Consider the following 15,709-nt stretch of genomic DNA (forward strand, 5'->3'; position numbering starts at 1 on the left):
CCACTAGGCTACCTGCTGGTTACTAGTCCAACACTCTAACCACTAGGCTACCTGCTGGTTACTAGTCCAACGCCCTAACCACTAGGCTACCTGCTGGTTACTAGTCCAACACTCTAACCACTAGGCTATGCTGCCACCTCATATGATGAGGAAGATGAACTCAAAGATGAACTGAATCATAGGATCGCCATCTCACTGTCTGAGGATGTAGTTAGAACCAATATTTCATCTGAGAGCTTTCTCGGGCTACCAGAGTGGCACAGCGGTCTAAGGCACTGCATCTCAGTGCTAGAGGTCGTCACCACAGACCTTGGTTCGATTCCAGGCTGTATCACAACCGGTTGTGATTGGGAGTCCCATAGGGCGGCGCACAATTGTTTTGCCCATGGTCGTCCGTGTTAGGGTTTGGCCCGGGGTAATCGATGGTCGCCTCATTGTGTTCCCACAGGAATGTGTCGGACTCTGTTTCGTTAATTAGTGAGCTCTGTTCTTTAACTAACTTTACCGTGTTAATTAAATAAACACAACATTAAAATCCTGCTGCTATACTGGCGTTATAATGCTAATCTTTCTCTCCAGCTCCAGATGGATCCTTCCGGTAACTTCTACAACTACAGAACAGCGTTTAGAGGAGCGACGCAGAGGTCCAGAACAGCCAACAGCACTAGAGAGAAGGTGAGCTTCCATACATTCTAGAAGAAAAAGAAATGCACACCTATATAGGCGAGGTGCTGGCTAACGGAGTAGAAAACTTGAACTCACTCTAAGAGCTCAGATGGAGAAAAAAATACACACATTTGATACATTCACACGCATCTGAGATTCAAGGCCTGTATTTATAAGGTATCTTAGAGCCGGTGAGCAGATCTAGGAACAGTGTTGCGTTTTTTTCATTTTTAGATTGTAATGAATAAGATGACACGGACAGGGTGGATCTGATCCAAGATCAGCTTTTCTGAGACGCTGATCCTGATGCCTTCAGTTGTGGAGTCTCATCAGCCCTTGGATTCAACCCCCAACCCCCCCAGTTACTGGCCCGCCTCTTTAAACCCTCAACCCCCCAGTTACTGGCCCTCCTCTCTAAACCCCCAACCCCCCAGTTACTGGCCCTCCTCTTTAAACCCCCAACCCCCAGTTACTGGCCCTCCTCTCTAAACCCCCAACCCCCAGTTACTGGCCCTCCTCTCTAAACCCCCAATCCCCCAGTTAGTGGCCTGCCTCTCTAAATCCCCAACCCCCAGTTACTGGCCCGCCTCTCTAAACCCCCAACCCCCAGTTACTGGCCCGCCTTTAAACCCTCAACCCCCAGTTACTGGCCCGCCTCTTTAAACCCTCAACCCCCCAGTTACTGGCCCGCCTCTTTAAACCCTCAACCCCCCAGTTACTGGCCCGCCTCTTTAAACCCTCAACCCCCAGTTACTGGCCCGCCTCTTTAAACCCTCAACCCCCAGTTACTGGCCCTCCTCTCTAAACCCCCAACCCCCAGTTACTGGCCCTCCTCTTTAAACCCCCAACCCCCAGTTACTGGCCCTCCTCTCTAAACCCCCAACCCCCCAGTTACTGGCCCTCCTCTCTAAACCCCCAATCCCCCAGTTAGTGGCCTGCCTCTCTAAATCCCCAACCCCCAGTTACTGGCCCGCCTCTCTAAACCCCCAACCCCCAGTTACTGGCCCGCCTCTTAAACCCTCAACCCCCAGTTACTGGCCCGCCTCTTAAACCCTCAACCCCCAGTTACTGGCCCGCCTCTTTAAACCCTCAACCCCCAGTTACTGGCCCGCCTCTTTAAACCCTCAACCCCCCAGTTACTGGCCCGCCTCTTTAAACCCTCAACCCCCAGTTACTGGCCCTCCTCTCTAAACCCCCAACCCCCAGTTACTGGCTAACCTCTCTAAACCCCAACCCCCAGTTACTGGCCCTCCTCTCTAAACCCCCAACCCCCAGTTACTGGCCCTCCTCTCTAAACCCCCAACCCCCAATTACTGGCCCACCTCTCTAAACCCCAACCCCCAGTTACTGGCCCTCCTCTCTAAACCCCCAACCCCCAGTTACTGGCCCTCCTCTCTAAACCCCCAACCCCCAGTTACTGGCCCTCCTCTCTAAACCCCCAACCCCCAGTTACTGGCCCTCCTCTCTAAACCCTCAACCCCCAGTTACTGGCCCTCCTCTCTAAACCCTCAACCCCCAGTTACTGGCCCTCCTCTCTAAACCCCCAACCCCCAGTTACTGGCCCTCCTCTCTAAACCCTCAACCCCCAGTTACTGGCCCGCCTTTAAACCATCAACCCCCAGTTACTGGCCCGCCTCTTTAAACCCTCAACCCCCAGTAACTGGCCCTCCTCTCTAAACCCCCAACCCCCAGTTACTGGCCCTCCTCTCTAAACCCTCAACCCCCAGTTACTGGCCCTCCTCTCTAAACCCTCAACCCCCAGTTACTGGCCCTCCTCTCTAAACCCTCAACCCCCAGTTACTGGCCCTCCTCTCTAAACCCTCAACCCCCCAGTTACTGGCCCTCCTCTCTAAACCCCCAACCCCCAGTTACTGGCCGTCCTCTTTAAACCCCCAACCCCCAGTTACTGGCCCGCCTCTTTAAACCCTCAACCCCCAGTAACTGGCCCGCCTCTTTAAACCCTCAACCCCCAGTTACTGGCACGCCTCTTTAAACCCTCAACCCCCCAGTTACTGGCCCTCCTCTCTAAACCCTCAACCCCCAGTTACTGGCCCTCCTCTCTAAACCCCCAACCCCCTGTTACTGGCTGTCCTCTTTAAACCCCCAACCCCCAGTTACTGGCCCGCCTCTTTAAACCCTCAACCCCCAGTAACTGGCCCGCCTCTTTAAACCCTCAACCCCCAGTTACTGGCCCACCTCTCTAAACCCTCAACCCCCCAGTTACTGGCCCGCCTCTTTAAACCCTCAACCCCCAGTTACTGGCCCCCTCTCTAAACCCCCAACCCCCAGTTACTGGCCCGCCTCTTTAAACCCTCAACCCCCAGTAACTGGCCCTCCTCTCTAAACCCTCAACCCCCAGTAACTGGCCCTCCTCTCTAAACCCCCAACCCCCAGTTACTGGCCCGCCTCTTTAAACCCTCAACCCCCAGTAACTGGCCCTCCTCTCTAAACCCTCAACCCCCAGTAACTGGCCCTCCTCTCTAAACCCCCAACCCCCAGTTACTGGCCCTCCTCTCTAAACCCTCAACCCCCAGTTACTGGCCCTCCTCTCTAAACCCTCAACCCCCAGTTACTGGCCCTCCTCTCTAAACCCTCAACCCCCAGTTACTGGCCCTCCTCTCTAAACCCTCAACCCCCCAGTTACTGGCCCTCCTCTCTAAACCCCCAACCCCTCAGTTACTGGCCGTCCTCTTTAAACCCCCAACCCCCAGTTACTGGCCCTCCTCACTAAACCCCCAACCCCCAGTTACTGGCCCACCTCTTTAAACCCCCAACCCCCAGTTACTGGCCCACCTCTTTAAACCCTCAACCCCCCAGTTACTGGCCCACCTCTTTAAACCCCAACCCCCAGTTACTGGCCCACCTCTCTAAACCCCAACCCCCAGTTACTGGCCCACCTCTCTAAACCCCCAACCCCCAGTTACTGGCCCTCCTCTTTAAACCCCCAACCCCCAGTTACTGGCCCTCCTCTCTAAACCCCCAACCCCCAGTTACTGGCCCTCCTCTTTAAACCCCCAACCCCCAGTTACTGGCCGTCCTCTTTAAACCCCCAACCCCCAGTTACTGGCCCTCCTCTCTAAACCCCCAACCCCCAGTTACTGGCCCACCTCTTTAAACCCCCAACCCCCAGTTACTGGCCCACCTCTTTAAACCCCCAACCCCCAGTTACTGGCCCTCCTCTCTAAACCCCCAACCCCCCAGTTACTGGCCCTCCTCTCTAAACCCTCAACCCCCAGTTACTGGCCCTCCTCTCTAAACCCCCAACCCCCAGTTACTGGCCCACCTCTTTAAACCCCCAACCCCCAGTTACTGGCCCACCTCTCTAAACCCCCAACCCCCAGTTACTGGCCCACCTCTCTAAACCCCCAACCCCCAGTTACTGGCCCTCCTCTTTAAACCCCCAACCCCCAGTTACTGGCCCTCCTCTCTAAACCCCCAACCCCCAGTTACTGGCCCTCCTCTCTAAACCCCCAACCCCCAGGTACTGGCCCTCCTCTCTAAACCCCCAACCCCCAGTTACTGGCTAGCCTCTCTAAACCCCCAACCCCCAGTTACTGGCTAGCCTCTCTAAACCCCAACCCCCAGTTACTGGCCCTCCTCTCTAAACCCCCAACCCCCAGTTACTGGCTAGCCTCTAAACCCCCAACCCCCCCCCCTAAACCCCAACCCCCCAATTACTGGCTAGCCTCTCTAAACCCCCAACCCCCAGTTACTGGCCCACCTCTCTAAACCCCCAACCCCCAGTTACTGGCCCTCCTCTCTAAACCCCCAACCCCCCAGTTACTGGCTAGCCTCTCTAAACCCCAACCCCCCAATTACTGGCTAGCCTCTCTAAACCCCCAACCCACCAGTTACTGGCCCTCCTCTCTAAACCTGCGACCCCTCCATTTCAGACCGAGACAGTTTAGTGATTCCGATGTAGATTCTGATCTCTCCAAATGGTGGGAACGTTCTCTGTTCTCTCTGGTTGTCTGAATTATCCCAGAACCCATTTCTCTGTTCTCTCTGGTTGTCTGAATTATCCCAGAACCCATTTCTCTGTTCTCTCTGGTTGTCTGAATAATCCCAGAACACATTTCTCTGTTCTCTCTGGTTGTCTGAATTATCCCAGAACCCATTTCTCTGTTCTCTCTGGTTGTCTGAATTATCCCAGAACCCATTTCTCTGTTCTCTCTGGTTGTCTGAATTATCCCAGAACCCATTTCTCTGTTCTCTCTGGTTGTCTGAATTATCCCAGAACCCATTTCTCTGTTCTCTCTGGTTGTCTGAATTATCCCAGAACCCACTAAGTGTGTGATTTGTCCAGCTGCACCAATTAAAATGTTTCTGACATTTATGTAAACAAGTAAAATGGCTGTTTTTGAAGTGTTTGACGCACGCTGTGCTCTACTTGGCCCAGAAGACTAACAAACAGTCCGTCTCTCTCACAACTGATGAGCAGCAATTCATTATTACATAAAGTGGAGGTCTGTATCGTGAGTGTCTTTCATGTAACCCGGAAACAAGTGGAGGGAATTTGTTGGGAACGAGAAGAACTTGATAAACATTCTAGAACGGCACTACAGTGTGAGGACAGAAAACAGACCGGCATTACAGTGTGAGGACAGAAAACAGACCGGCACTACAGTGTGAGGACAGAAAACAGAACGGCACTACAGTGTGAGGACAGAAAACAGAACGGCATTACAGTGTGAGGACAGAAAACAGACCGGCACTACAGTGTGAGGACAGAAAACAGACCGGCACTACAGTGTGAGGACAGAAAACAGACCGGCGTGCAGAAAACTACAGTGTGAGGACAGAAAACAGACCGGCACTACAGTGTGAGGACAGAAAACAGACCGGCACTACAGTGTGAGGACAGAAAACAGACCGGCACTACAGTGTGAGGACAGAAAACAGACCGGCACTACAGTGTGAGGACAGAAAACAGACCGGCACTACAGTGTGAGGACAGAAAACAGACCGGCACTACAGTGTGAGGACAGAAAACAGACCGGCACTACAGTGTGAGGACAGAAAAGACCGGCACTACAGTGTGAGGACAGAAAACAGAACGGCACTACAGTGTGAGGACAGAAAACAGACCGGCACTACAGTGTGAGGACAGAAAACAGACCGGCACTACAGTGTGAGGACAGAAAACAGAACGGCATTACAGTGTGAGGACAGAAAACAGACAGAAAACAGACCGCACTACAGTGTGAGGACAGAAAACAGACCAGTGTGAGGACAGAAAACAGACCGGCACTACAGTGTGAGGACAGAAAACAGACCGGCACTACAGTGTGAGGACAGAAAACAGACCGGCACTACAGTGTGAGGACAGAAAACAGACCGGCACTACAGTGTGAGGACAGAAAACAGACCGGCACTACAGTGTGAGGACAGAAAACAGACCGGCACTACAGTGTGAGGACAGAAAACAGACCGGCACTACAGTGTGAGGACAGAAAACAGACCGGCACTACAGTGTGAGGACAGAAAACAGACCGGCACTACAGTGTGAGGACAGAAAACAGACCGGCACTACAGTGTGAGGACAGAAAACAGACCGGACTCAGTGTGAGGACAGAAAACAGACCGGCACTACAGTGTGAGGACAGAAAACAGAGAGCTGTGTGAGGACAGAAAACAGACCGGCACTTGAGTGTGAGGACAGAAAACAGACCGGCACTACAGTGTGAGGACAGAAAACAGACCGCATGTGTGAGGACAGAAAACAGACCGAATGGAAAGGACAGAAAACAGACCGGCACTACATTGTGAGGACAGAAAACAGCGGCACTACATTGTGAGGACAGAAAACAGACCGGCACTACATTGTGAGGACAGAAAACAGACCGGCACTACAGTGTGAGGACAGAAAACAGACCGGCACTACAGTGTGAGGACAGAAAACAGACCGGCACTACAGAAAACAGACCGGCACTACAGTCTCGACAGAAAACAGAACGGCATTACAGTGTGAGGACAGAAAACAGACCTGTCAACATTTGTGAGGACAGAAAACAGAACGGGATTACAGTGTGAGGACAGAAAACAGACCGGCACTACATTGTGAGGACAGAAAACAGAACGGCACTACAGTGTGAGGACAGAAAACAGACCGGCACTACAGTGTGAGGACAGAAAACAGAACGGCATTACAGTGTGAGGACAGAAAACAGACCGGCACTACAGTGTGAGGACAGAAAACAGACCGGCACTACAGTGTGAGGACAGAAAACAGACCGGCACTACAGTGTGGCCATCGGTTGGTCTGCTTCGATCTTGTTATCTCTGCTCAGTGTTGTCGTGTTATTGGCACTAAAACACAGCGAACTCTTGAGGTCTTCGGTTCAGTTGGGACATCAAGAATACATAACAAGGACTCTGAAGCAGATAAGTCAAAAGGTGAATCCATGAATAGGTCAGCTGAGAGCTGGTTGTGGTATTGACGTCAGAGAGACAACGTCAAGGGCCTCATTTACTAATCCGTCAGAAATATGTTCAGTTCCTTTTCAGGAATGGAAAAAGAAACATGGCCGCCTGCCAGCTCACATAATGTTCTCTCTCTCTCTCTCTCTCTCTCTCTCTCTTCTCTCTTTCTCTCTCTCTCTCTCAGTTGACGGTTGGCTCAAGCAGTGTCAATATGATTGTGTTAGCTAAGGGTTCACTGTCAACATTTAATGGGTTAGCTGAGTGTTTCTTTTAGGGAAGGGAGGAGGGGAGAGGGGGATTTAGCTATGTGTGTGGAAATGTGTGTGGAAATGTGTTGAAGAGCCCGGGTTGGCTGCTCAGACAGACAGTGAGGGGGTCATAAGACATAACACTGGAATGTTCCAAACTCCCAGGCAGAACACTGGAATGTTCCAAACTCCCAGGCAGAACACTGGAATGTTCCAAACTCCCAGGCAGAACACTGGAATGTTCCAAACTCCCAGGCAGAACACTGGAATGTTCCAAACTCCCAGGCAGAACACTGGAATGTTCCAAATTCCCAGGCAGAACACTGGAATGTTCCAAACTCCCAGGCAGAACACTGGAATGTTCCAAACTCCCAGGCAGAACACTGGAATGTTCCAAACTCCCAGGCAGAACACTGGAATGTTCCAAACTCCCAGGCAGAACACTGGAATGTTCCAAACTCCCAGGCAGAACACTGGAATGTTCCAAACTCCCAGACAGAACACAGGAATGTTCCAAACTCCCAGGCAGAACACAGGAATGTTCCAAACTCCCAGGCAGAACACTGGAATGTTCCAAACTCCCAGGCAGAACCCTGGAATGTTCCAAACTCCCAGGCAGAACCCTGGAATGTTCCAAACTCCCAGGCAGAACACTGGAATGTTCCAAACTCCCAGGCAGAACACTGGAATGTTCCTTCTTGTACTTGTGACTTCTTCATCTAATGAGGGTTTGTTTATGGGTCAAATAAAAACAAGTCTATTTACACATGTGCCCAGGGCTCTAAAGTACAACCAATTTGGTTTGCATATTTATTTAACGAGGCAAGTCGGCCTAGGAACAGTTTGGTTAACTGCCTGTTCTGTGGCAGAATGACAGATTTGTATCTTGTCAGTTTGGGGATATGAACTTTTTACCTTCTTAGCTAGCTAGCTAACAACCTGGTAACTTTATCAGTATATCCAAACATTTGGGACACAGAAAGGAAAAGGGACAGCTTCTTCAGGAAATGACATATCTCTTATATGTTGTCATCTCATAACATGATGCTCTTAAAGGGACAGTGTTTTCTATGTAACCGTCTCAATAGGAAAAATAGGGATTTTATATCATGTAGAAACTTAACATTCCACAAATGACTTTTTAATTTCAATGACTGATATTTGTATCAACATTTTTTAGCTTTAAAAATAAATAAATGTATTTGAGTTACATATTAGTTCCTAGGGGCACAACATATTAGTTCCTAGGGGCACAACATATTAGTTCCTAGGGGCACAACATATTAGTTCCTAGGGGCACAACATATTCGTTCCTAGGGGCACAACATATTAGTTCCTAGGGGCACAACATATTAGTTCCTAGGGGCACAATATATTAGTTCCTAGAGGCACAACATATTAGTTCCTAGGGGCACAACATATTAGTTCCTAGGGGCACAACATATTAGATCCTAGGGGCACAACATATTAGTTCCTAGGGGCACAACATATTAGTTCCTAGGGGCACAACATATTAGTTCCTAGGGGCACAACATATTAGTTCCTAGGGGCACAACATATCTAGATATAGGCTCCTCATACTCAACTCTGGACCTCGAAGCCAGTTCCACTGATTTTTCTTATTTTCTTCATAGTTCCCCTCTAAACAGGGACTGTTTTAGACTTGGGACACGATACCAGGTGTGTACAATTAATGATCAGGTTGAACAGGAAGCCAACAGGCCCTGTACCTCTTTTAAGGTAACAGTTGAATACCGTTGATATAGGCTATATCTCAATCAATGTCAAAAATAAAACTTCTGTTTTTTTTCTGGTGCTCCTACATTTGATGTTGTGCTGCTAACTTTTTAAAGTATGGAGCACTAGTGCTACCAATTACAAAATGTGTATAATTTAGAGCCCTGCACACGCCATAGCAGATGTGGACTGTTTTTTTTTGGGGGGGGGCACTGGTCTTGTGGTAATGTTGTTTATACAACATGTTTTCTCTCCTCTCATTCTCCCACTTTGTCCTCTGTCCTCTGTTCAGAGCTGTCCTGGGTTTATAGAGGGGCCTCAGTGTCACGGAGAGCAGAGAGAGCAGAGAGAGAGCAGAAAGACTGATATCATTTGGTACATTCTGTGTTGTTTACTTTATTCAATTTGATTAGAATGACACGTTGGGCAGTTGAGGAGCCGTTGATATAAAACTCAAGCGGAACGTCACATGTTTGTTGATCAGTGCTTCATCGCACACTATATTACACTGTTCCCTCACAGAGCTGGCCTGTATTCCCTCACAGAGCTGGCCTGTATTCCCTCACGGAGCTGGCCTGTATTCCCTCACGGAGCTGGCCTGTATTCCCTCACAGAGCTGGCCTGTATTCCCTCACAGAGCTGGCCTGTATTCCCTCACAGAGCTGGCCTGTATTCCCTCACAGAGCTGGCCTGTATTCCCTCACGGAGCTGGCCTGTATTCCCTCACGGCGCTGGCCTGTATTCCCTCACAGAGCTGGCCTGTATTCCCTCACAGAGCTGGCCTGTATTCCCTCACAGAGCTGGCCTGTATTCCCTCACGGAGCTGGCCTATATTCCCTCACGGAGCTGGCCTGTATTCCCTCACGGAGCTGGCCTGTATTCCCTCACAGAGCTGGCCTGTATTCCCTCACGGAGCTGGCCTGTATTCCCTCACGGAGCTGGCCTGTATTCCCTCACAGAGCTGGCCTGTATTCCCTCACGGAGCTGGCCTGTATTCCCTCACGGAGCTGGCCTGTATTCCCTCACAGAGCTGGCCTGTATTCCCTCACGGAGCTGGCCTGTATTCCCTCACGGAGCTGGCCTGTATTCCCTCACAGAGCTGGCCTGTATTCCCTCACAGAGCTGGCCTGTATTCCCTCACAGAGCTGAGTAGGAGCGCTGATTTAGGATCAGGTCCCCCCTGTCTTTTTCATTTTGATCTAATTCCTGACATTTAATCCTAGTAAAAATGCCCTGTCTTAGGTCAGTTGGGATCACCACTTTATTTTAAGAATGTGAAATGTCAGAATAATAGAGATAATGATTTATTTCAGCTTTTATTTCTTTCATCACATCACAGTGGGTCAGAAGTTTACATACATTCAATTAGTATTTGGGCTATTTGACCAAGAAGGCGAGTGATGGAGTGCTGCATCAGATGACCTGGCCTCCACAATCACCCGATCACAACCCAATTGAGATGGTTTGGGATGAGTTGGACCGCAGAGTGAAGGAAAGGCATCCAACAAGTGCTCAGTATGGGTGGGAACTCCTTCGAGACGGTTGGAAAAGCATTCCAGGTGAAACTGGTTGAGAGAATGCCAAGAGTGTGCAAAACTGTCATCAAGACAAAGGATGGCTACTTTGAAGAATCTCAAATCTAAAATATATTTTGATTTGTGTAAAACTTTTTTGGTTACTACATGATTCCATAATGTGTTATTTCATAGTTTTGATGTCTTCACTATTATTCTACAATGTAGAAAATAGTAAAATTACAGGAAAACCCTTGAATGAGTAGCTGTGTCCAAACTTTTGACTAGTACTGTGTATATAATTGTTTTAACACAATGGCATGAAAAGAGTTCTCATGTTCTTATGTTCTCATGTTCTGATGTTCTTATGTTCTCATGTTCTGATGTTCTTATGTTCTCATGTTCTCATGTTCTTATGTTCTCATGTTCTGATGTTCTTATGTTCTCATGTTCTGATGTTCTTATGTTCTCATGTTCTGATGTTCTTATGTTCTCATGTTCTGATGTTCTTATGTTCTCATGTTCTGATGTTCTTATGTTCTCATGTTCTGATGTTCTTATGTTCTCATGTTCTGATGTTCTTATGTTCTCATGTTCTGATGTTCTTATGTTCTCTCTGATCCAGTTTATAGAAGAGAATACCGTTGATAGGAAAGTAGAAAGTAGGCAATGAAAAGGACAGTGGATATTTGGGCGAGAGGCATCTTCTAGGATGTTACATATTGAAATAGAATCAACGCCCATCACATAACATTGACTTGGATGGTAATGTCTGTTCTAGTCAATCTATTTCTATGCTATGTTACCTAACAAACCCTCCGTCTCCCTTTGAGTAAACCAGTAAACCACTTCCTCTGTTCTGCTGTCAAGCTCCCGATGGGCTGCAATGCGCTCAACGCTCTCCTCTTGTGTAATAACAGTGAAAGGTGCTTGAAGCCAACAGTCAATCACATATCAATGAAACACAGACCAGCACTTGATTTGATTCAGTTGCAAATTGAAGATTTGTTTATTTTATTTAGTCAAGGCAACATGTCCTGCTAGAACTATCCTGTCCATCTCTCCACCAGACCAGAGTGGTTAGGAACTATCCTGTCCATCTCTCCATCAGACCAGAGTGGTTAGGAACTATCCTGTCCATCTCTCCACCAGACCAGAGTGGTTAGGAACTATCCTGTCCATCTCTCCACCCACCAGATCAGAGTGGTTGGGAACTATCCTGTCCATCTCTCCACCAGACCAGAGTGGTTAGGAACTATCCTGTCCATCTCTCCATCAGACCAGAGTGGTTAGGAACTATCCTGTCCATCTCTCCACCAGACCAGAGTGGTTAGGAACTATCCTGTCCATCTCTCCACCAGACCAGAGTGGTTAGGAACTATCCTGTCCATCTCTCCACCAGAATAGAGTGGTTAGGAACTATCCTGTCCATCTCTCCACCAGACCAGAGTGGTTAGGAACTATCCTGTCCATCTCTCCATCTCTCCACCAGAGTGGTTAGGAACAGACCAGAGTGGTTAGGAACTATCCTGTCCATCTCTCCACCAGACCAGAGTGGTTAGGAACTATCCTGTCCATCTCTCCACCAGACCAGAGTGGTTAGGAACTATCCTGTCCATCTCTCCACCAGACTAGAGTGGTTAGGAACTATCCTGTCCATCTCTCCACCAGACTAGAGTGGTTAGGAACTATCCTGTCCATCTCTCCACCAGACCAGAGTGGTTAGGAACTATCCTGTCCATCTCTCCACCAGACCAGAGTGGTTAGGAACTATCCTGTCCATCTCTCCACCAGACCAGAGTGGTTAAGAACAGACACTGTTCTCGTTGTGTGTGAACCATGGTGTGGACCGTGTGTGTGTCTCTGTTACCTGATGCCTGGGATAGGGCCAACTCAAACCTCTCTGTTACCTAGTGCCTGGGATAGGGCTAACTCAAACCTCTCTGTTACCTAAAGCCTGGGATAGGGCCAACTCAAACCTCTCTGTTACCTAGTGCCTGGGATAGGGCCAACTCAAACCTCTCTGTTACATAAAGCCTGGGATAGGGCCAACTCAAACCTCTCTGTTACATAAAGCCTGGGATAGGGCCAACTCAAACCTCTCTGTTACCTAATGCCTGGGATAGGGCCAACTCAAACCTCTCTGTTACCTAATGCCTGGGATAGGGCCAACTCAAACCTCTCTGTTACCTAAAGCCTGGGATAGGGCCAACTCAAACCTCTCTGTTACCTAGTGCCTGGGATAGGGCCAACTCAAACCTCTCTGTTACCTAGTGCCTGGGATAGGGCCAACCCAAACCTCTCTGTTACCTAAAGCCTGGGATAGGGCCAACCCAAACCTCTCTGTTACCTAAAGCCTGGGATAGGGCCAACCCAAACCTCTCTGTTACCTAAAGCCTGGGATAGGGCCAAATCAAACCTCTCTGTTACCTAAAGCTCTGTGGTGACGTGGCTCTGAATTAATGAAGGGATGGTGATCTGAAAACCTGCTCAGCACCTCCCGACGTCTCTCTCTGGGTGAAGTAGGGAATTTGTTGACAGGTGTTTTTGTGATGATTAACATGTAAACCTCATTACATTAACCTGACCCCTGTAACCTGACCCCTGTAACCTGACCCCTGTAACCTGACCCATGTAACCTGACCCCTGTAACCTGACCCCTGTAACCTGACCCCTGTAACCTGACCCCTGTAACCTGACTGCTGTTTTAAATCCTCCTCTATCTTCTCTTTCTGTTCTCTCTCATCTCTATCTTCTCTTTCTTCTCTCTTCTCTCTCTCTATCTTCTCTTTCTGTTCTCTCTCATATCTCTTCTCTCTTCATCTTCTCTTTCTGTTCTCTCTCATCTCCTCTCTATCTTCTCTTTCTGTTCTCTCTCATCTCTCTTCTCTCTCTTTTTTCTCTCTTCTCTATCATCTCTTTCTGTTCTCTCTCATCTCTCTTCTCTCTCTTTCTTCTCTCTTCTCTCTATCTTCTCTTTCTGTTCTCTCTCATCTCTCTTCTCTCTCATTCTTCTTTCTTCTCTCTTCTCTCTATCTTCTCTTTCTGTTCTCTCTCATCTCTCTTCTCTCTCTCATTCTTCTTTCTTCCCTCTTCTCTCTATCTTCTCTTTCTGTTCTCTCTCATCTCCTCAATCTTCTTTCTGTTCTCTCTCATCTCTCTTCTCTCTCTTTCTTCTCTCTTCTCTCTTCTCTTTCTGTTCTCTCTCATCTCTCTTCTCTCTCTATCTTCTATTTCTTCTCTATTCTCTCTCTATCTTCTCTTTCTGTTCTCTCTCATCTCTCTTCTCTCTCTCTCTTTATCTTCTCTTTCTGTTCTCTCATCTCTCTTCTCTCTCTCTCTATCTTCTCTTTCTGTTCTCTCTCATATCTTCTCTCTCTCTCTTTCAGATCGTCATCCCGTTCTTCAGCCTACTGATCAAAGACATCTATTTCCTGAATGAGGGATGTTCCAACAGGATGCAGAATGGACATGTAAACTTTGAGGTGTGTTTGGGAAACAGCTTGTTGTTTGTAAGGAAATCCCCCCAATATGGGGACCCTGGGGCGGCAGGGTAGCCTAGTGGTTAGAGCGTTGGACTAGTAACCGAAAGGTGGCAAGTTCTAATCCCCGAGCTGACAAATCTGTCGTTCTGCCCCTGAACAGGCAGTTAACCCACTTAACTGACTTGCCTGGTTAAATAAAGGTAAAATAAATTTTAAAAAGGGTCCTGGGGACCAAACTTGGCCAAATTAATTTGGCCCACCAGAGACTTCCAGAATGACCTTATGTTTTTATGAATAATATTTTTCGGGGGAGGGTTTGGTTCACTACTGAGGTTTACATTTTGACAAGGGTTTGTCCACCTCAGTAATAAGATGAAGTAAGGTTGTTACGTAAACCCAGATCCAGCAGTTTCAGAAATGTCTCATTGCTAAAAGGAGACCGTTTGCACACCAACATAGTCATGGAAAAGGACTTCTATTTTTTCTTCCCCAATAACTGACAGAGAATGAGGAAGTAAGACTTCTGCTCTGCAGTGGAATTAAGACTTTATCATTGGAGACCCAGACAGTCATCAGGGCAGACAGTCATCAGGGCAGACAGTCATCAGGGCAGACAGTCATCAGGGCAGACGGTCATCAGGGCAGACAGTCATCAGGGCAGACAAGTCATCAGGGCAGATGGTCATCAGGGCAGATGGTCATCAGGGCAGATGGTCATCAGGGCAGATGGTCATCAGGGCAGCCAAGTCATCAGGGCAGACGGTCATCGGGGCAGACAGTCATCGGGGCAGACAGTCATCGGGGCAGACAGTCATCAGGGCAGACAGTCATCGGGGCAGACAGTCATCAGGGCAGACAAGTCATCGGGGCAGACAAGTCATCAGGGCAGACAAGTCATCACAGTCATCGGGGCAGACAGTCATCGGGTCATCAGGGCAGACATCAGGGCAGACAGTCATCTAGGGCAGACAGTCATCTAGGGCAACCATTAGTCATCTAGGGCAGCCAACATCAGGGCAGCCAGTCATATTGGGTTAACATTCATCAGGGCATCCAAGTCATCATTGGGTTAACCAAGTTCATCTAGGGCAGACAGTCATCAGTTGGCAGTTAACATCAGGGCATGATTCATTGGGTTTTTCAGAAATTCATCAGGGGCCAGATGGTCATCAGGGCAGACGGTTCATGGTTTGGAAGAAGGTGGGCAGTGTCCGGGCAGAAGGACCGTCAAGGGTATCTGCTCACCGCACCGGTCTTCAGCGAGGACAGTATGTCACCCCTCAAAAACTTCTCCCCTTAACTCCACAATCAGTGCTGCTCCCAGTCAGTCATCAGGGCAGCCAAGTCATCAGGGCAGCCAAGTCATCAGGGCAGTCAGTCATCTGGTGCAGATGGTCATCAGGGCAGCCAAGTCATCAGGGCAGACGGTCATCAGGGCAGTTCATCTATATTGGGTTAACATTCAGCTCTGTTCATCTATATTGCTGTTAACATTAAATGACGTTCATCTATATTGCTCTGGTTAACATTAAATGTTCATCTATATTGGGTTAACATTACGTTCATCTATATTGGGTTAACATTACATTCATCTATATTGGGTTAACATTACGTTCATCTATATTGGGTTAACATT

At 48.6% G+C, this 15,709-nt stretch overlaps 1 protein-coding gene across 1 annotated transcript in view; it reads left to right on the plus strand.

Moving 5' to 3' along the window:
- The window catches only part of LOC124034964 (ras-GEF domain-containing family member 1B-A-like), a 75,693-nt gene that overhangs the window by 54,092 nt on the left and 5,892 nt on the right, over positions 1–15,709 (plus strand). Inside the window, exons 10-11 of the mRNA XM_046348355.1 lie at positions 580–675; positions 13,978–14,073. Of these exons, the coding sequence (XP_046204311.1) occupies positions 580–675; positions 13,978–14,073 (192 nt within the window). The remainder of the gene's footprint in view (positions 1–579; positions 676–13,977; positions 14,074–15,709) is intronic.

The sequence above is a fragment of the Oncorhynchus gorbuscha genome, linkage group LG05 (genome assembly GCF_021184085.1).
Source record: "Oncorhynchus gorbuscha isolate QuinsamMale2020 ecotype Even-year linkage group LG05, OgorEven_v1.0, whole genome shotgun sequence".
Lineage (NCBI taxonomy): Eukaryota > Metazoa > Chordata > Actinopteri > Salmoniformes > Salmonidae > Oncorhynchus > Oncorhynchus gorbuscha.